This window comes from Oryzias melastigma, linkage group LG18 (assembly GCF_002922805.2).
Source record: "Oryzias melastigma strain HK-1 linkage group LG18, ASM292280v2, whole genome shotgun sequence".
Classification (NCBI taxonomy): Eukaryota; Metazoa; Chordata; class Actinopteri; order Beloniformes; family Adrianichthyidae; genus Oryzias; species Oryzias melastigma.
This window is the reverse complement of record NC_050529.1, coordinates 6585015-6606176: the sequence shown is the minus strand read 5'-3', so window position 1 is coordinate 6606176 and position 21162 is coordinate 6585015. Positions and strand designations below refer to the sequence as shown.

Below are 21162 nucleotides of genomic sequence, written 5' to 3'. Positions count from 1 at the left end.
TTAATTATTTACAGCAGTTTCTCGTTGTTTGCAGAAGCACTTCTTTTAATTTGTATTTTCTTTTTATTTGCAGCAGTGTTTCTTGGCATTTTCAGTGTTTTCCTTTATTTGCAGCTTAATTTCTTTTGTATTTATAAGATATTTTTTTTATTTGCAGAAGCGTTTCTTGTTGTTTGCAGCAGCACTTCTTTTCATTTGTAATTTTTGTTATATTCACCAATGTTTCACTTTTTGCAACATCATTTGTTTTAGTTCGCAACATAAATTTTGTTTTCAGTAGTGTTTCTTTTATTTGCAGTAGCGTTTTTTTTTAAATTTGTAGCAACATTTGTTTGCAGAAGCATTTCTTTTTGTTTGCAGCGTTTTATTATTTGCAGCATCATTTCATTTTATTTGCAACATATTTTTTTATTTGCAGCAGAGTTTCTTGTTGTTTGCAGAAGCACTTCTTTCTATTTGTAGTTTTTCTTATTTGCAGCAATGTTTCGATTAATGCAACTTAAGTTCTTTTGATTTGCAACATTATTTTTTTGGTACCGTTTATCTTATTTGCAGCGTTTTATTGTTTGCAGTTTTTTTTTTTTTTTTGGCAGTAGCGTTTTTTTATTTGCAGTATTTCCTTTATTTGCAACATTTCTTTTTATTTGCAGCAGTATTTATTGCCATTTGCAACGTTTCTTTTATTTATTTTTTGTGTTTGTTTTTTTTAGAAAAAGAGTTAAAAAGAGAGAATTGGGACACCCCCCAATCCCTGCCCTTATCCGCCCATTTTCTAAATGCGGCCGTGTCCCAATCATAAACTTGAAACAGCATTAGCTGGATTAGTAAACAAACCCCCCTTTCCCGTTTGCCCTCGGTTAATTCCATTACGCACATTAGTGTAACCCTTCTCTGGTGGCTCCTCTAATGCCTCGATTAATTGGGTGTAGTGGCATGTGAGAGCCAGCCTCCACAGCCGGTCAGTTTCCATCCCCAAACCCGGGAGGGGGCCACCTTTGCACGCGCTTCAGATCCGCGCAGGTGGAGCCCCGAAGCCCATTGAAGCAAACTTTATCAACGTTACGAGGCAATAGGGGCAGTTTGAGTCATAATAAAAGAAACTAGCGTGGACTCGTGCCAGTGGGCACGCGCTAGTACACCGCTAATCCCAGAATCCTGTGAGCGGGACCATGAATGCTGGGACGGCGTTGCCGGGGGGAAGGTGGTGGCGCCTGGGACCTGTTGGAGATGACTGCTGAAGGTGGAGGATGGACGCAGGACGGCAGTAGATAACGAAGAAGGTCCGTTTGGGTCCCCCGCCCGACAGGTACCCGGAGTCTTAGCCGCGCGGGCTAATTATGCTGGCAAGCTAGCGACGCGCCCGCGTGGGCTCGCGCTTATGCCGCGTTGGGGTGGAGGTTTTCTCGTGGTGTTGGAGGTGCGTGGATGTGGGGAACTTCGCTTCGACGGTCCGAGTCTCACGTGTTAGCTGGAATGCTAATTTATTCCTAGCTAGGAGGCTAATATTTGGCTAATAACAGCAATTAGCCGGCTGGGCGAGGCGGCGTTCTGACTCCTCCAGTGAGAGTAGGGAGTGTTAGTGACCTCATTAAGTCCTTATTAAACTTTATTCGAGTCTCACTGAAGTTAATTGGTAGTATTCTATCAAAATATATAGTTTTCTGGCGCCGAATTCTTGACGAGAAGAAGCTAATTTCTTCTTTAAGCTAAGTAGCCGAATGCGGGGCAGCTAATTGACCCAGTTCCGTGGGGGCAGAGGCCGTCGGTCCAGCTGACACAACTTTGTTTACAACTTTTCCTATTTTTTCTTACACATAATTGTGAAAATTACATTTTCGTGGGCTTTATATTTCGTTTGGTTCGGTTTAAAGCACTTAAAGCCCCCCAAATGTCACTGTAATGCGCGTGTTTACATTTAACTTTAGCTCTCAATTTGATTTCTAAAAAATACCTTTTAGGTTTGAAATTGGGATTAATTAATCTGAAATTGTGATCATCTTTGCTCCATAAACAGTGTAAAAGAAGCTATTTTTTATGTTATCTTTCATAGATACAGTTTAAAGCTTTATTTGAGAAAATAAAATAAATGTAATAATTAGCAAAGTGCTAAAATAAGTCACCTTTGTTGGTAAAAATCCAATTAAATTAGCAAAATATCCTCATTAAATTGTGTATTTGATGGGTAATTTTAACAGTTTTAAGTGAAAATTAATCCAAACTTTCATTGTTTTGAAAAGTGGTTCTTATCCATTTCTCCAAGTGCATCATGGGAATTGAGGTTTAAAGGGTGCTGTCGTTTGACTTTTTGGCTCAGAAGAAGTTAAGCAATAAAACAAACAAACAAACAAACAAACAAGAAGAAAAAGTAAATTAAACACACATTTTTAAAGAGAAATATATAAAACTTAAGAGTAAAATTTTTATAGTCATGTTTTATTTGTCCCTATTATGTCAATTACCTTAAATCAGCATCTATGACGGAGTACCACTTTACTAACATAAATTTTTTTAAAATTACAACTTTAAGTCTCGAAAATTTACAAGATAAAAGTCGTAACTGCTAAATTACACAACTAAAGTTGTATATTTATTACTTTAAAATTAATCTGCTAAATTTATGAATGGTTTTCTTGTACATTCACAACTTTTTATCTCGGAAATTTATACGATTAAAAGTCAAATTTACGAGATAAAAATAGTTTTTTTTGTTTGTTTTGTATTTTTTTTGTGACCCTAATGCTCTGTTGTAAATCGGTACTAGACTGAAGTTGGCGTCTGATTTCTTTTTGTCTCCAGTTTTCCTTCAACTTTTGAGGTTAAAGTTCATCTTCATCCTCTGTAAAACATCCACAGCTGCGTTAAACTTGATTATTGCCCTAGATTTTGTGTAGGAACCATTAAAATGTGGTATAGATTTCCCCTTAACCAACAACTGTCAAAGTAGAAGCAAAAACAAAATCCAACACCAACTTCGTCTGATTTTCAAAGTTCGACAGATTTAATAATAATAAACATGAATTCACTGTTTGAACAACTTTATTAGCATCATCCTCATAACATTAGACAACCGGTTGCTGAATATTATTAAGGGTATAGGAAAAAAAATCGATTCAGCGATATATGATACTTGTATCGATTTAAAATGTTGACAAGATGATATTTAGTTACTTATTAGTGAGCGTCTTCTTATTTTTTCTACCTAAACTCATGAGAACCAGTTTGTGTTAAATGTTCAGTCTCATTGGTTCAGTCAGCCTCATAGTTTTTGTTGTAATGAGACATGTATGACTTAGTTTAAAAAAAAAAAAGAAGTAAAGAAACATTGTTCTGGTACAGTCTTAGGATATATTGCGATATGTTTTGTGATACAATAAATATCGTGCATTATTATTGGCTGTAAAGCTCTGTTGGGAGTAAAAATTCCTGGTTTTTGTTTATTAAATGGAGCTGTCTTTTATTTTGAAGTCTGACTGCCCTTTTTCTGTTTCCTCTCTGGCTCTTCTCTTCAAAAATAAACTTTCCAACAGCTTCTGTTCTCTGAGGTCATGTGCTTCTCATGTGCCGCAGCAGTTCACGCCCGTCTTTGAAATCAAAGAAAACTTCAGAATTTGTGGGAAGAAAGATCTTTGTCAGATATTTGTATTTCAGGATGCATCACTGATCCAGTTTTGTAACCACAGGGTTGTAGAGATGGAGTCCATAATGAACGCAGTGACCCCGCGCTCCCCGGCCCCGGTCAAGAAGCTGTCGGAGGTGGACTTCCGCTCGGGGGCGCCCCTGGAGCAGCTGTCGGCGCAGGTGTCCGAGCTGGTGCTGCTGGAGCAGGGGGAGTTCGGGGACCAGACCGCCTTAGAGGTCCACACTGCCAAGGACTTCATCTTCAACATGCTGGGTAAGAGAAAGTTAGCTGAAGTTTGGAGCTTAAAGTGACCTGTTGGGACGCGAGTCTGTGCTGCCTGGTTCAGGTCTTGTGCTTCACTGGATTGTCTGCTTAAATATTTAGGGTCTTTAAAGTGGAGGCGTGTCCAATCAGATTTTGTGGCGCATTGTTCGGCTGAAGTAGGCCACCTCGGGCCGTCGGGGCGGTTGCTATGGATGCACATGGGCTGTCCACAACCATCTTTGTTTTGGTAGCAGAGGATTTTCCCAGCGCAGAGCTGCATGTTCGTGCTGCATGTTTGTCTTAAAGCTGCAGTCAGGTTGGACGCATTGATACTGGTGATCACGGTTACTGTGGTAACACGGTGGCTGCATTTTGGCAGCAGTTTAGCCCTGTTTGTGTTCCTCCTGTGAATGAGGATGTATTGATCGGGGATGTATTTGTTTGGAAGGGAAAGGAAGACTTTTTGCGGCGCAACAGTTCACTATTTAGGTGATGCAGAAGTATACATTTTTGACATATTTTGCTGCTGCATATTTCCATGCAGACGACTAATTCTTTTATTTGAGTGGCTGTAAATGTCATTTGTAAACCTCAGATGGGCAACATTAACCTGCAGTTCTGGCATTTTAGTGATGTTTTTAGCTTATTGGAGGGGCATAGAGAGGAGTGGCGACATCTTCAGTGGAGGATTAGAGTGTCTTCTTTCAATTCCCTTGATGCTGGTGTCAAAAGGGACGCCTTAAAAAATGATTATTACAAACGTCCGCCACCAACGGTTGGAAAAGGCTTGATGTGAACTGTTGAAACGGTTCAAATCCTGTGAATCTTCAATAATTCCTCCTCCATGATCAATTTTCAAACAATCTGTAATCTCAGGAATTAAAGGAAACGGCATCTATACATCACAAGAAAATCTGAGTCCCTGATTGGTCAAACTTTGACCTGCTTTAGCTTTCGTATTTTGTACGTAGTCCCCAAAAACGGTTGTAAATACTTGAGATTTTGAACGCCGAAGACTTTTCATTAGAAGTGGCTGCTTGAACTCGTGTTCCTAAGAGTGTTGTTAATGTAGCTTAACGTTTGCAGCCAATTTCAAGAGAATCTGGCTAACAGCTGGAAATCCATCCCCCTTCCCAAGCCGACTGCAAAAGAAAAGAAAAAAAAAAAACAACATAATTTGTGCCCGAAATCACCGGCCGGAAGTCCTCGACCAGAACCCCAGCTTTAAGCTTTCAACCTTTTTCCCGTTTCTTATCTCTTTTATCGACCGGCTGTTTCTCTGGAGGTAAACGTGTGTAGTTATACAAACGTGAACACTTGTTAATATTGACTTAAAGAAATAAAACGATTAACGTTCTCTGTCTCATTTGAAGCTCATCTTACACACTAAACTGTTAGACCGTTACAGTTTATTCACATTTAAAAGCTGGTAGTTTAAAAAAAGTTTTAAAAATATGATTCTGAAAGGATTTTTCTAAAATTAAGGATATTTACAAGTACAGTACCGTCTAAAGTTACGAAATTTCCGCTTCCGGCTACAGATTGATTCTGGCGCCATCTTGCGTGTGACCAGAGGCCCCTCGCCAATTTCAGACCTCAGATCTGGATCATTAACTGGCAGTTCTGGCCTTTTTAGGGATCTTTTCAGCTCACCAGAACTGACTCTCATGTCCTCCTCCATGGATTGTTTAGGAGAAACTACGTCCTCCAGATAGGATGCTAGCTTGCTCTGTTGCTATGCTACCAAACTGTCTGAAAGGAGCTTTTGATAAAGTATTGAATCTTCCTGCAGAATAAGATTCTAATGACACTCTGTACTCTGCTTTGTCGATTAATACAAATGCACCTGTTTATCACTATTTATTTTTGCCTTCGTTAGAAAAGCTCATTCATTTTGTAAATTGGTTGTTTTTGCTCCTTCCTTCGTTTTCTGCCTTTCTACCCGTTTTGTCTTGGGTGTCGCATAAATCGGTCCGCAACATAAGGAGCTGATTACTGTATTTTCTGAAGGATAAGTCCCACTTTGGGAGAAAGGTGCAACACTTAGGAACAAACCCAGGATAGTTCTGCACTGACGCCAAACATGATTGATCAAATTTGCATCTGCTGCCTCTTTTGACTCACATTACATTTGGTTCAATGCTTGTCCAGAAATGTGTGAATAAACTAGACGCTTGTGGGAAAAGCTACAGTCAAGTACAGTCTACAAGCTACAGTCATTTACAAAGCACAGAAAGCACAGATGATGTTGAGAGATCAGATTTATTTATTTTTAAGAGTTCAACATAAACATGGTTTCAGATCTTTTTTTCTCTTTCTTCTCTTCTTACGACGATTGTTACCTTTTAGCGGTACTTCCATCTTTTTGTAACCCAGTTTGATGACTTTCTCTTCCATGGAACGAAAAAATTAAAGCAAAATTAGTATTGTCTTGTACAGAAGCCAAAATCAGGCTGCCCTCTGTTTTTTTTTTGTTTGTTTGTTTTCTTGGGAAAATGAGATCCACTATCTTGTTATCTTGAGAAAATGAAATAAATGTTCTCGTCTGGCACTGAGACGCTGAGACTTTACCTGTTTACGTCTATATTTTGTGGTTAACAACAAAAACCGAAGAAAACACTTGGACAAAAGTTGATTTTTCAGTCATTTTTATATTTATTAGTGGATTTACGCTCCTTAATCCTCTCAATTCTCTCCCTTTATTTTCCTAAAACCCTCGAACGAACGCGTTTAATGACGAAATCCAGGGCCAACAAGCTTCTCGGCGTGATGCGTTCTCTGAGCTCCAGACATTCGTGGACCAAACCAACCACTCAGTCTGCTACAATACTTATTTCACTTTATATAAAGCAGTATTTCAGGAAAAAATGTAATCACTCCATACATTGGAAATAGATAAATTATTTGTTGTATGTCCGGACCAGGTAGAAACGCTCGGCGGCCCAGGGTTCTGTCATTCAACCTGTTGTAAGGGATTTTAGGGACATAAAGGGAGAGGGGCTGGAGCATGAGAGCAATTAAGACGCTTGAAGAGTGTAGATCCACTAAAAAGTGAAAAAAACAGACTGAAAAAAAAAATATTTTTCGGCTGTTTTTGTTGTTAAAATAAAGAGACTTAAAACGAGGAAAGTCTCGACGTCTCCATGTGGGAAAGGGAGAGAGTGACAGTATATTCGTCATTATCTCGTTATCACAAGAAAATCTCATAATAATGAGATGGTGGATCTAGTTACCCTGAGAACCCCCCCCAAAAATAGTCAGGGCAGGCCACTATGGCAAGCCAAAGGGATCATAAATCGCCAGGAAAATCATATTTTAAATATTTAAACGTTCCCAAAGTTAGTTTTAATAAAACGGTTAATACCCCAAAATAATTTTAAGTTTAATTTGAGCTGATTTATTTACGATTTCATTTGGACATCAACATTTTAACTCCAGATAGTTTCTGTGTTTTCAACACTATTTTTAGGAATTCTTGTCTCAGTTTTTGCAGATTTGCTCTAAAGACATGTAAATGTAATTAGAAACTACACGTTTTAGCACTTTGTTAAAATTCAAAGTTTAAAAGTGTTTTGTTTTAATAAATAGGCCTCAATGAGAAAACATTAAATATTTGTTTTGAAGCTTTTCCGAAAATTAATTTTAGGCTTTTTTTTCGTTTTTACAGATCTGAAAAATGGTCCGAACCGTGACCCTAAAAAAGCAATACGATCCGAACCGTGACTTTTGTGATCAGTTACACCCCTAATGTTAAATGACGTATATTCCCTTAACTCCCCTGATCAGTAGGAACGAACAAAATAAAATACTTCACTTTAACCAAAACTTAGCAAAGATAGTTGAGCTTAGCTGGACGCCACGCGCCGTCAGGAAGGAAGGCGGCGGATAGACCCCAGCTGAAGGCTGAAGCGGTCCCTCCGGCCTCTAGGCTCCTCCCTTTTTAACAGGAGAAGTTAAAGCTGGGGTTTGGAGGACGCCTCCACCTCTCAGCAATCCAGATCAGAGAACCGTGATCTCAGTTAGATGACGATCCACGGAGAGTTGCTGGCTCCACTTCCTGCCACAGAAATGGAGCACAAACCACAGCGGTAACACTCCCGTCAGTTTGGGTGGTGCGTGGCCCGTGTGAAGGCCGAGTCTGACCCAGAACATGCAGAAAAACTCGGATATAAGCCGCTCTGCTGTTTGTGGTGAAACTGTTCCCTCTCCAGAGGCGGATTTTTTGGATCCTGGTGGGTCACATGAATCCTACGGGATTCTCTTCGGAGGGGAAGATTCCTTCTAAATATGGAATACTTTAAATTCCATTTACATTTTGCAGACTTTTATTTTTTTGTTGTATAAAGAACAGCTGCCAGGTATACGGAAAAATCAATAACAGTTTGTTTGGTGAAATAATAAAGATTTCTGCATTTTTATTCCAAATTTCTTGCGGGAAACTTTAGAATTATCTGGAACTGGCTGTAGACTGTTTACCAAACCTTTAATAAAGTTAACTTTTTAACGTCTATGACGAGCAGTTTTCTGCCTCATGGATGTAGAAGAAAAACGGCGAGCGAGTCTGGAGGGGACGCCAACCAAAGCTGTTTCTGTAGGGCTTGTAAAGTGCTGGAAGCGGTTTTCTCTTTTGGTTCTGAACAGCAGTCTCCTGTTGTGCAAACAGGAGTTTGTTTTGATGCTACTATTGTGTTCTTAGGGTTTGTTACATTGTTGTGGTCGTTTTACAGAACAATACAATAGAATTCAGCTGTGTTTATGCAAATAAATGAGAAGTAGGATGGTTGAGGATCACCACTACTGAATGAAAAGCACCTGCTGGGATTGGGAAGGAGTGGGAGTTACCAGGATTGAGATGGATTTTTTTTTTTTCTTGGATAGGGAGGAAGAAGTTCTGCTTAATGGGAGCGCAATGGGGAAGTAAGGCAAATTTATTCCCATGTCATCCCTGGGATGTTTGCCCTCCCAGGATATGCACAGAAAGCTGTATTGGAAAGAAAAAGGCCATCATTGGTAAACAAAAAATATATATATTTAAAAAAAAAAGATCATCAGCCAATCATTCTTCCCGCTATGAAGTACAAATGTATGAACACGTCTTTATTGTCCTACAAACTTGAACTCAAACATGGTGAGAAAACAAAGACAGATTTAATAATTGTGCCTCCAGGTGATCACATTTTATATTAAATCATAGCAAAAAACAACCTTAAAAAAGTTTTCCCATATTTTTATTGAATATCATTGATATCAAAACTGCAGCTTTAAGAGGACGGGAGGATTTAGCACAACACCTGACAGGTCACAGGCTCTGTAATGCTACAGACGCTGCTAAAACATAGCTGATTCAATTCTATTATTATTTAGAAAATGCAGTTTTTATTAATGTCCTATGAATGAATTTTGTAGTATTTATCCACCATGTCTTAAAGACTTGTCTGTGAGAATACTGTGACATTATTCTGGTCTGTGATCACACATAGAAGACACACAGAACAGCTGTTGGCAAAGTTAAAATATTTAGCACGTAAAGAAAGCACTGCACTTTAAAACTGTGCTCTTCTTGGCTTATTAGTGTTTTTTATGACATTTTTATGTGTACTCTTTTAGAAAAAGAACCAGCTCTTTGCCTTTTCTCACCAGTCTGAGCTGCTTCATTTCATCAGGGATGATTCATTCTCTTTGTATTCGTGAGACTGACCGCGGAGCTTTTCAAACCGTAAACAAACCGGTTTTGTGGTCAACAGGGGATCACCAGGCAGCCTGACGTGTATTTGAGGCTTTGGAAGGATGGATGTCAGCACTTCTACACAGGTGGAGCTGTGTTTCTCTTGTTCTAAGGGGGATTTTTAGGGTAGTGTACTGTTTGGGTTATTGTAAGTTGAGAAGGTTGAAAAAAGTGACACAGGGTATGATATGGTAACATCCGACTGGATACTTCCGTTGGTTAAGTGCGGGGATAGCACACAGGAAATCGGGGTTTGATTCCCAGGATAATATTCTATTCTAGTGAACAGGTTGAGCTTAAGTGCAAACATGATAAACAGTTTATCTTTTGGTCGGCGCCATAGGCATATATTATCACAATGGCTTACCTCCAGCTTTCGCAAAACAAGTGAAAATCTGTCGATGGTTTTTCCGCGTTATGGGCGATATTGTGTAGGCCATAGAAAAGTATAATTTCTAACCTAGTTTGATCAGTTATTACATCAAATATATCATTAAATAGCCTGAGACAATCGCATAGGTGTTGCCTCATCAGTGTGTTTACGAAAATGTATAAAAGTGAAAATAAAGACAAATTAAAAAGAGATTCTTCGCAACGAAACGCTGTCTTGCGGTTTTGCAACGTAAACAAACTGGACACCAAAAGTAAAAGGAACACAGTTTCTTAAAACGACAACCTGTGTCCTGAAATGAGAGAAAAATAATTGGTGTGCTGGTTTAAAAAATAGAAGACAAAATGTTCGATTCTCGATTCTGACTATTCAGTTATCTGTAACTTAAAATAGTCTGAAAAGTAAGCTGACATTTTTTTTTTCAGAGAATAACTGAAAATACACTTTATTGTGATGTATATGGTGAATGGCGTATACTTGTAGAGCGGTTTTCTACTTTCCTCGAAGGCCCAAAGCGCTTTACAGTGACTGCTGAACACTGGCGGCGACCTTCCACCAGAGGCAATTCGGAGTTCAGTATCAGTGGGTGGGCAAGGCGGGAATCGAACCCTTCAATCTTCCGATCAGGAGTCGACCGCCCTACCTCTGCATCACTACACCGTTATTGGGATATAAAGCCATTTATTTTGTGAAGCACAGTTTTTGCCCCTCACTAGGTGTTGCCATTTGGAGCCAGATGACAGTGATTGGTCCGAGTCACGTTTTTAGGGCAACTACAGTCACCAATCAAAAGTGAGCTTGTTTTAAGTCCACATCTTTTTCAAACTGTCAAACGCTCAAGGTGAATGAATTGTGTTTTTGTCCCCAAAGTTTTCTTCTCAGTTCATGATGAGCAAACTTTATGTTGTTTCAGTCTGTCGCTGGTTCTCTTTATGTTTTGGAACAATCCAACGCCCAGTCCTCTGCTCCTGTCAGCTCGGTAATGTTTCCATGTTGACAGATGGCTCTGGTTCTCTTGAAGACTTTTTTTTGTTTTTCCTGGGTGTGGAAGGATGAAATCCAGGCCTGTTCTTGGTTCTTTCTTCCACGTACCGGCAGAAATCCCTTTTTCCTGCTCCTGCCTCTGGTTTCCTTTCTTCCCTCTTTGCTCCCACCGTCTCTTTCTTCAGCATCTTCAGATGCATTTCAGGATTTTGAGGCTGCATAATCACCAGTGGTTTGCTGATATTTTCACAGCCCGAGCCTCGCCGCCTGCTGTGACAGCTCCAACCGCTTTGGGAGGGTAAAAAGAAAGGGAGAAAAGTTTGACACTTTTGAGCAGAAGGAGAAAGTTTGTGTAAGATTCTGGGAATAAAAGTTAAGCTGGTGGCGGTTTGTGCATGCGGAGCTCCGGGCCGTGTGGAGGATGAAAGGCGGCTTTGGTAGCAACTATCAGCCTCTTGATGCAGAGGTCTTGTTCCAGCCTGCATTCGTGCTGTTAGATGCTGCTGCATAGGTGTATGCTGAGCAAAGTGGCTTTGTTACAAAGTTTGATCTGCAGATGCATCTCCACTTGGGCTTTAAAATTCTGCTGGGAGATGGAATTACTTGGATTACTCTCAACTATTTGAACTCAGTGATTTCAAAAGAATTCAGCTTCTAACAGTTTCAAAAGGTCTTTTATTTGCTCCTTGTTTGAGTAAACAATCTGATGGAGGCTTTAAGACTCGTGATGAAGGGTTGTTGGATAGATACTTTCAAAAGTAAAAGTGATGTAAGCAGAAACTGCAGATATGTCCTCTACTGGGGAATTCAGATCCGAAAGTAGGTTAAGAAAAGAAAGTTTAGTCTGTTCCCTTTTCTGATGTTGGGAAAATTGAGCGTTATTGTTCCAATATTTAACATTGAATGGAACAAAAGGCTTGATAATTTGAAGGTTTTCACCTTATTTAGCCAAAACGTAGTAGTGCTCTTGCCCCAAGTGAAGGAGTTTGTGTCTTGGGGTCTTGTTCACAAGTAGGGCTGCCACGATTAGTCGACTAATCAACTGTTAAAGTAGTCGACGGCTAATTTAATAGTCGATAAGTCGTTAGTTTATATTATATGGCGTAAAAGTGTAGTAAAGTTCAAAGTTATAATGGCATTCTGCTGCTTTTTGGACTATTTTGGCATTTATTAAGATTTTTAAGGCTATTTTGGAGTTAATATTTCAGCTACATGCTAGCTATTTTTGGCTAATTTAGGATTTTCTTTTTCGGCTAATTTGCCATTTAACTAATATTTTATCTGGCTATTAGCTTCAGCGTTTTCAGCTATCAATTTGAGTATCTTCAGCGTCCAAATTCAGTTTACAGCATTCACACTAGCATCATCGCAGACAATGCTAGTGTGAATGTTTTACATCCACTTTGTGCATGATCCAATTAGTAGACTAATTGGAAAAAATAATCAGTGATTAGTCAACAAAACAATCCTTTGTGGCAGAAACTAAACTAAACTTTGTATCAAAGTTTAGTTTTTTGAATCAACTATTGTCGACATTCAGTGGCTGGGATGATCCTGTTTATCAATATTGGCATGGATTACTCTTAAAGCTATGTTCAAGCCCTCGACAATGAACGTTCAAGCGGAAAATTCTAATCAAAATTCTATGTAAATAGGCTTTGACAAAATGGTTAAAAACTCTCCCATTCAAGCATTGCTATGCAAGTTTCTACGACAGTTTCTGGGCTCTACTTGCAAAACATGAGGCTATTGAAAGCGTGTCGGGACCAGGGCTGAGATTGGGATTGGTCCAGGACCGCTTGTGAACCTTTAGCTCAGGCGCCAGAGTTCACCCCACAGGACTCGCATAATAAGTAATTAAAAGACATTGCGGCGGATGTGAACAATACTTTCACAGAGCCAATAACCATTTATGATGAGTAGCCCTCTAAGTTTTACTCTCCAAACAGAAAAAATGCTCACGAGTGGGAAGTGTTAATCCTGCTTACACAATTTTTTTTTACTCAGAAATAGACAAAAAATAGTAGTTGTACTTTTTAAAAGCAGATGGCAAATTTTCACCAGGTGCCGGCTATTTTTGAGTCCCCTGCTGGACGAGAGAAAGGTTGTTTCCCCCCTTCAGGCGAATGGAGTACTTCTTCTCCAAGTGGAGAAGTTCAAGTATCATAGTTGTTCACAAGTGTGGTGAGATCGTCAGGCGCATTGGAGTGTTTGCTTTTGGGCGGTTCTGTGTCGGTCTGTTGTAGTAAAGAGAAAGTCAGAAATCTTCTGTAGAATTGTGGTTTGCACTCTGGCTTCACCGTGAGAAGGCTCTGGTTTGAATCCCAGTTGGATCCTTGTTCTGAATAGTTTGCATACTCTCCTTGACTTCTCCTGATTCGCCCCTGTGGTCCAAAAATATGCTCCATTGGTTGGTTAATTAAGGATTGCTCGAAATTGTCCCACAGCGTAAATGTGTGGGCCTATTGCAACAGACAGAAGACCTGTCTGTGGCGCACTCCCCTAGCCCAAAAGTAGCAACCCCTAAAGGGATTCTGTGGGTTTGGAACATGGACGGATGTCTCTTTAAGTGTTGAATTAAATCACGAGTTTGACTTTAAGTCCCAGCATAATTTCAGTTTTGGTATATTATATTAAGATTTAGGCGTAACAACTCTTTCTCCAATTGCTGCTTTCTGAACTAGGATTTGTTGGTTTTGCTGACAGCAAACCTCTTGGTGGAAGTTTCACTCTTGAGACTTTCTGTCTCTGTTTGACATGGTTTGAAATGTGTTTTCCTCTCCAAAGCTGTTTTCTGAGTAACATGTTAATAGGATCGTATTAGCTGTCAGCCATGACATGCCGTTTTGGTTTGATGCCTTTGTTTCAGCTCTTAGGAGCCTGAAGTGCCCTCGGGGTAATTGGGGGGGCACTGTCTTCCCAGTCCAGAGCCTGTGCTTTACCTCCACCCTAATGTGGATCATTACGGTCTTTGTTGTGTGATCAAGTTCCTCTTTGTCACTCTTTTCACTTTGGCAAAATATTCTTCTCTTAAACTCAGGCTAGCGGCTCTCCTGAGCCCAGAGCCGGCCAAGCACACGCTCCGATAAGTGGCTGTTAAGGGATTTGGAGGCTTCACTTTCTCTGGTTTAAACTGTGCAGATTGGAGGAATGTTTCTGAGCACTGCGAGAGGGCAAGTGCTCCTAGATCGAGCAAGAATGTAATGAAACGATTCACTGGTTACTCATTTCTCTGCTCTTGCCCCACTTCCGTGTAAAGCTTTTGCTTGTTAGTGTAGCTCAGGGGTAAAGGTTACGTAAAGTGTTGGATTTGATCTGTATTTTAATTGCTTGAAATGCAGTAAAGTGATGATAACTGCGGTGGAATTGGTTTGTAATTATGTGGAGGCAATTCATGTTTGTTTACTGAAGGGGTGGAGTCAAATTTGAAGATTTGAAATAACTAGAACAGAAGGTTTATTACAAGAAAGAAAAAAACTGTTTCCTTCATTTATTAATTTGTAGTACATATTGTACAGATAAAATTAGTTTAACCCTTGTACTATCTTATGTGTGATCCCTCCCATGACAAAGGTGGACAGGATTTTGTCTTCCACAGATATCAGTGAAGATAAAAAAAAAAATAAAAAAAAAAACCTTGGGGGTGAGTTCAGTGCGCTTAACGTAAACATATATTTTAATGTAAACATGATCTCTCAGCTGTCTTGGGAGCCCCTCAGGATCCCCCCAGAGGAGCTGGAGGAAGTGGCTGGGGAGACGGCCACCTTGGTGGGAACGCATGAGGACCCCCTCCCCTCTTTGAGCTCAAAAGTTAATTTTGTTGCAGTTTGTAGTTTAGCCTGTAGATGTCGCTAAAGCTTTTCTTTCTAACCAGCTGAGCCACAATAACAGGATTTTCTTTTTCTCCTCATTCTGTGTTCAGTGGCTGTCTGGCGCCCAACAGTGAAGCGATCCGTTCTGCTTTCTGCTGTGTGTGTTTGTGTGTGAGAGGTTTGTCGTCTCACACGCTGTTTTGTCAATATTGCTGCAGCTCAGACTCATAGAGACGTGCAGCAGCTCTCCAGATCCTCCAGCTGGAGGTTTTCCACGTTCCCGCTGCGTTTAGCTCTGCTAGAACCGCATTTCTGTTTCTCTGCTCCAGGTTTAGTCCAGAAGGTGGACCAGCGCCTCCCCGTGGCCAACGAGTACCTGCTGCTCTCCGGCGGGGCACGGGAAGGCGTGTTAGACCTCAACCCGGAGGACCTGGGGGAGTACGCCAAAGGGGCTGACTTTGACTTGGATTTCACTCTGCTGGTGCCAGCCCTGAAGCTCCACGACCGCAACCAGCCCGTCACCCTGGACATGAGGCACTCGGCGCCGTGCCACTCGTGGCTCAGCCTGCGCCTCTGTGACTCCAACATCCTGTCCCGCTGGAGCATCTGCTGCCAGGAGGAGAACGGCCTCCCAGCTGAGGAAGATGAAGAGGAGGAGGAGCGGGAGATGGGTGAGTAGGACACAGCGGGTTGGACGAAATGAGGAAGAAGAAAGGTCTGATTGTATGTTCTGCTCAGGTAAGGGCTCCATCCCCTCCCTGGGCTCTCCTCAGGCTCTGGATGGGTGCTACTTCTCCCCCACCCTGGTGACAGACTGGTTCTGGGGCGTCGTGAGGGAGGCCGTGGATGAGCTGAGGCGCAGCCCCCAGCGGGGCATCCCGACGCCCGAGCGGCTGGAGAGGAACGGCCCCCTGACCACCATCATCCTCCAGGTTCAGAGCAGCTGCCGAATCTAAGGAACATTCAGCTTCAACAGACGTTTGGAATGACAGACGCTGTTGTGGTGTTGTCCCCCCTCACAGGCCGGCTCCAGCCGGGTTCTGTACGACCTGCTGCCCGTGGTGTCGTTCCGAGGCTGGCCCGCCGTGGCTCAAGGCTGGCTGACCGCCAACCACTTCTGGGACGGAAAAATCACAGAGGAAGAAGCCATATCCGGCTTCTACCTGCTGCCCTGCAGCTCCCCCATGGGGGGTCGAGCCGACCGGGAGTGGAGGCTGGCGTTCTCCCGCAGCGAGGTGGAGGAAGTTCACTTCATTCAGCTCTACTCACAATAAGTTGGGGATATTGTTATTGATATTACTAGAAATAGACGAGAAGAAACTCCAGTTTGATATTTATTACCCTAAAAAATACAGACAGTGATAAAAATAGAACCAAATAACAAACATTGACCACGTCAATAGCGAGTATTTCCACCATTTGTCACAAGGACAGCTTTACAGACATGTCCATTGCTCTTCGTGATGTTGTTCACCTTTTGGCCCCCTCAAATCGTGGTTTGTTTAGTTAAAGTCCTTTAACCGTTTGGTGTTCTAAAACTCTATCAGTGAGTAAGCTGCAGGCCAACATTGAGTCACTGATAAAGTCTAAAGAGCAGCTCCACGTCTGTCTTTAAGATCCCAGTTTAATGTTTTCAATGTTTGTTTTTCAATGAAAAATGACCAGTGAGGCCTCGCTGTTAAATAAGACAGACGAGACTCATTCTATGTGGAAGACACAACCTGTTCTGATAATGTGTCACAATATTCCTAACTTATTGTCAGAAGTTTCCTTGTGTGGTTTGAACGTCTTCATGAACCTTTCTTTTTCCTGAGAAGGTCCAGCTGAAGAAGTGCATCCCCTTCCCCATGGCTCAGGCCTTCCAAGCGGCCAAGGCGGTCCTGTCTCGCATCCTGGCGCGTCCTCGTACGGGCCTCAGCCTCTACCACCTGCGTACCCTCCTCTTCTGGGCCTGCGATCGACTCCCCGCTGCTTACCTGTCCTGCCCCGACCCCGACACTCCCGGACGCCTCCTCCTGGGCCTGCTGGACGACCTGGCCCATTGCATCCTTGGTAAAAACTGTCCAAACTACTTCCTCCCGCAGTGCAACATGTTGGAGCACCTGACGGACGCTCAGACTCTCCTGGTGGCCAGAAAGCTGGCCCACGTGCGCTCGGACCCCGGCGAGCACCTGCGGGCGGCTCTGGACCAGGCCCAGCAGGCGGGCCAGTTGAAGAAGGAGCTGACGGCTAGCACAAACGGCCACGGCTCCCCCAGCCACCACCCGGCCAACGGCATCATCTCGCCGTCAGAGGACAAGCTGGCTCAGCGGCTGCAGCAGCTGGTCACGGAGAACCCGGGGAAGTCCATCTCCGTCTTTCTAAACCCCGACGACGTCTCCAGGCCGCACTTCCGCATCGACGACAAGTTCTACTGATGTTCTCGATCTACAAGCACACCGAGGAGGAGAACGAAGGGGAGGGGCCTTAAAATGAGGCGGAGTCTTAATGTGCACACAGCCCCTCCCTCCTGCTGACTCCTCCCACTGAACAATGCAACCAGGTTCTGCTGCTTGATGACCCAACCAAAAAAAAAAAAGTTTCCTGACGACGACGTCCAGGTCGTCACTCTTTATCAGCGAGCTGTTGCCACGGAGACGGCCCTCTGCTAACGAGCTGGCCTTAACGAGCGTGTTTTACAAAGATCTGCTTTGGTCATTAGAGATGAGAGCAGACTGTGTGTGTGAGTGTGTGTGTTATTACAAATGAACCCTGGACATGCAGAAATGCTGCTTTTCATCTGCTTGTCTGAAGATGAATTAGAAAACGCAGAACTTACTTGTGATGTAACTGATTGTAAGCGTGTGAGGAAAGCTGCAGATTGTGTGAACAAAGTCTCACAGCGGCTTTCTTTGATCTTCTCTCCACAGTTGATCTAAACTCATTTCCATGTCATCAGCGTTTCTCAGGAATGAAGAATGTTTTTCCGTTAGTCTTTAGGAGCATTTCATGTCCTGCACATTTCTGAAACTGATGAGGATTAGAAACTACGACATTTATGTAAACAATCCACCAAAATCTGCCTCATGAAAAGTTTTCCTCTAGAGCTGGTTAAAAATATTAAATAATATAACATTAGGCTAGTTACAAAAAGGGGATCCTTCAAATAAGAATTGCTTGTAGTTTTAAAATAAGTCATGACTTAATTACCAAAGTTCCACTTTTGTTCAGTTTAAATTATGATTTATATAAAATGATTTGTCCTTACTGAATATAATTAGTTTAATCATTTAACAGGAAGTTAGAATTGGTATTTAATAAAAACAAAACCAGTTTGCATTTTAGTCTCTTGGCTGCCATAATTCTCCATAAATATCAACAAAAATATAGTATTTTGTGACCAATTAAAGATCAGTCATGAGGATAAAGTTTTACAAACTGAATGTTCCTTCCTCCCCTACTGTTAATTCATCTTTGTTATTGGAGATTTACCAAACGTAAAAAGCACATGGAAATAATCTGGAGGAGATTTACAGTAATCTAGAGGTACCTAATAATACTTTGGAGGTGTATCATAACTACCTTCTGGTACATAAAATATTATTGAAGTTCTTGAAAACAATATGGAAACGAATCACGCCAATCTGGAAGTAAATTACCTTAATTTGGAGGAAAATTACGCTAATCTAGAAGTAAATTATCTTAATTTGGAGGAAAATTACGCTAATCTGGAAGTAAATAACCTTAATTTGGAGGAAAATTACAATAATCCAGAAGTAAATTACCTTAATTTGGAGGAAAATTACACTAATCTTGATGTATTTAACCCTAATCCAGAATTAAATTACTTTAATTTGAAGGTAAACTATGCTTATCTGTATTCGCATGACCCTAATTTTGAAGTAAATTACATTAAGGTGGATACGCATAATCCTAATTTGGAAGTAACACTAATACGGATATACAAATTTTAATTTGGAAGTAAATAACTTTAACATGGATTTACAAAACCCTAATTTAAAGGTGAATTAAACTGATCTGGATGTACATAGCATTAATTTGGAAGTAAATTGTGCTAATCTGGATTTACATAACTCTAATAAAATGTAAATTACTCTAATCTGGATGTGTATAATCCTAGTTTTGAGGCAAAGTTCGCAAAACTGGATGTACATTACCTTAATTTTTCAGGTAATATACACAAATCCTAATATACATTACTCTTTCCTGGGTGTTTTATTGTCAAGATACTTGAGGTATATGACAATAATATGATATTAATATATAATCTGGATGTACATCACTGTAATATGAAGATAAATTGTAACGTTTTGGAGGTACTTGATTATAACCTTTAAGTACATGACAATATTGTGATGATACTTGACGAGAATTTGGAGATACATGACAATGAAACGAATAAATGACAGTGGATATACATATATATCTATATGATCGTAATCTGAGGATATATGGAGACAATGTGGTGATAAATGTCACTCACCACTGCAATGGTGGTATTTGACACTACTATGGAGGTAGTTTACTGTACTTTGGAGCAAAACCTGAAGGTTTATCAGTATCTGAAGTTTCTCTTCAGATCGGAGGTTTCCTGTTTGCACAGTTTTGGTCTCCTGCTGCATCAAAGCGAAGCGTTCCTGTTTACTGACATTTACGTTTGCATTTTATATGTCTGAGAAGCTTCCAGCTGCAATCTAAAGAGACTGGGATTAAAAGTTGGATTAGAGCGGTACAGAACATAGACGTTTTGCTTTAGAGCTTTCCTCTGGTGTCTGTTTCTTCCGTCTGCTGTGTGTGTGTGTGTGTGTGGATTGGTGTGCGTTTGTGTGTGTGTGTGCATTACAGACCTGAGACAAACCAAAACGCGATGAAGCGGTTCAGAGCGTCTCAGCTGGTGTCGGCACTTTTCCAGCCTGACTTTTGTCACGCAGACTCTCCCCGGACATGAATATTCAAAGACATAATCATTTATTCATCCGATTACGGCCCAACCGTAAAGGTACTGACTCCGTCGGTGTACGAAAGTGTTGGATGTTACTACGAACTGTACCACTTTGTACCTTAACGCGCCTAGTTGGAGATTACCAGACACTGAAACAATCAGTCACTTTCCCTGAATTGTACTCGTGAACTCTGGAGAGCATCACATATTGTATCTTAAGATTGTTTTCTAGATATGCAATTAAGCCCCGCCCCCTTCTAAACGCCTGTCTTTTTAACGCCTGCTGTAATTTACTGTTTGTTAGGGGGGAATAACTGCTGTGCAGAGATTGCATGAGGAGCGTGGCTCTCCACACTCCGGGTCTTCTGGTCATGGATTACAGATTATGGATTAAAGATGAAAGACGATGAATGTATCTGATTTGTCTCTAATCTGTCTCATACTTGATAAGAACTCTGACTTTACCAGAAAGTTCTCTAAATCTGTCTGTAAAGTGCTGAGAAGTTTTAAACCTTTTTTTGCTATATTTATTACTTTATCTGGGGGTTTATATTGATCGGTGTTTAGGCTTTAGCATGAAATAAATCACTACAGTTGAAATATTATCAGTTTTGTTATTTATTTACACTTTGTATATTGTTGAAAGGAGGATTTTGGCTTTTTTTGGCTTTCTTTTTCTTATATCCCCATAGGTGATGCTGCACTTTTGAGCCATCGGATGGCGCCAGAGGACCGTGGTTGCACTGAGGACTCCCTGTCCAAGTTGGAGAACAGGTAAAGTAGAGCTGGAAAGAACAATATTTACACATTAAAAAATTGCTAACATATAATTTTAGAACTCTATTGTAGTTTATAATATCAGATTAAAACCACATTGAAAAAAATAGTAATTTCTTTTCCAATTTTTACTCTGTAATTTATGTTGAAATCAAGTATATTTTTATTTTATTTAAATGACATGATTATAGTTTTAACTACAACCACTAGGTGTCGCTAAACCTTGCTGAACCTTTGTGTTTCAAACCTAATGTTGCTGACTCAGCAGAGATTCTCCCATCAACTTCCATTGTATTTTAATAAAACATTTACAGATTAGAAACTGCAGTGAAGTCATGAATAGTAAAAAAAAAAAAGAACATTGAAGCTTAAAATTATGTTCACTATTTGGCCACAGATGTGCTTTATTGTCATATGAACATTATCTACGTGTTATTTCGGTGTTTCATGATACATGCCGGATATACGAAAAGTGTTTTTTGCGTTGATGTTTCAGGGTTTTTTTTCCAACGTAAATTTGGTTTTGCGCTGTTTGAAAATTTTCATCAGTTAATAATTACGCAGTTTATGCAAATTTTACGTAGTTTATCTGAAATTATTTGTTTTAATCGGTCTGCTTTGGTTGCTTTTACCAACCATTTTATTTTG

At 40.8% G+C, this 21162-nt stretch overlaps 1 protein-coding gene across 3 annotated transcripts; it reads left to right on the top strand.

Annotated features, from left to right (window-relative positions):
- The first annotated feature begins 342 nt into the window (after positions 1 to 342).
- Positions 343 to 20342, top strand: tmem102 (transmembrane protein 102). Of its 3 annotated transcripts, none has more exons than XM_024287789.2 (6): positions 343 to 1280; positions 3681 to 3892; positions 15125 to 15466; positions 15534 to 15727; positions 15818 to 16030; positions 16613 to 20342. In XM_024287789.2, the coding sequence occupies exons 2-6, from the start codon at positions 3691 to 3693 to the stop codon at positions 17210 to 17212; spliced, it is 1551 nt and encodes a 516-aa protein (XP_024143557.1). In that variant the 5' UTR covers positions 343 to 1280; positions 3681 to 3690; the 3' UTR covers positions 17213 to 20342. The 3 variants fall into 3 exon arrangements, with proteins under 3 accessions (XP_024143557.1, XP_024143556.1, XP_024143558.1); XM_024287788.2 differs by having other exon boundaries at positions 343 to 1306; XM_024287790.1 differs by lacking the exon at positions 343 to 1280 and adding an exon at positions 1310 to 1417.
- The last annotated feature ends 820 nt before the right edge of the window (positions 20343 to 21162 follow it).

Excerpts from the sequence above, each read along its gene's own strand:
- tmem102 (XM_024287789.2), top strand. The coding sequence starts at position 3,691 with ATGGAGTCCATAATGAACGCAGTGACCCCGCGCTCCCCGGCCCCGGTC. Across the intron at positions 15,467-15,533 it reads GGAGGAGGAGCGGGAGATGG|GTAAGGGCTCCATCCCCTCC; the intron begins GTGAGTAGGACA and ends TGTTCTGCTCAG. Across the intron at positions 15,728-15,817 it reads TGACCACCATCATCCTCCAG|GCCGGCTCCAGCCGGGTTCT; the intron begins GTTCAGAGCAGC and ends CCCCCCTCACAG.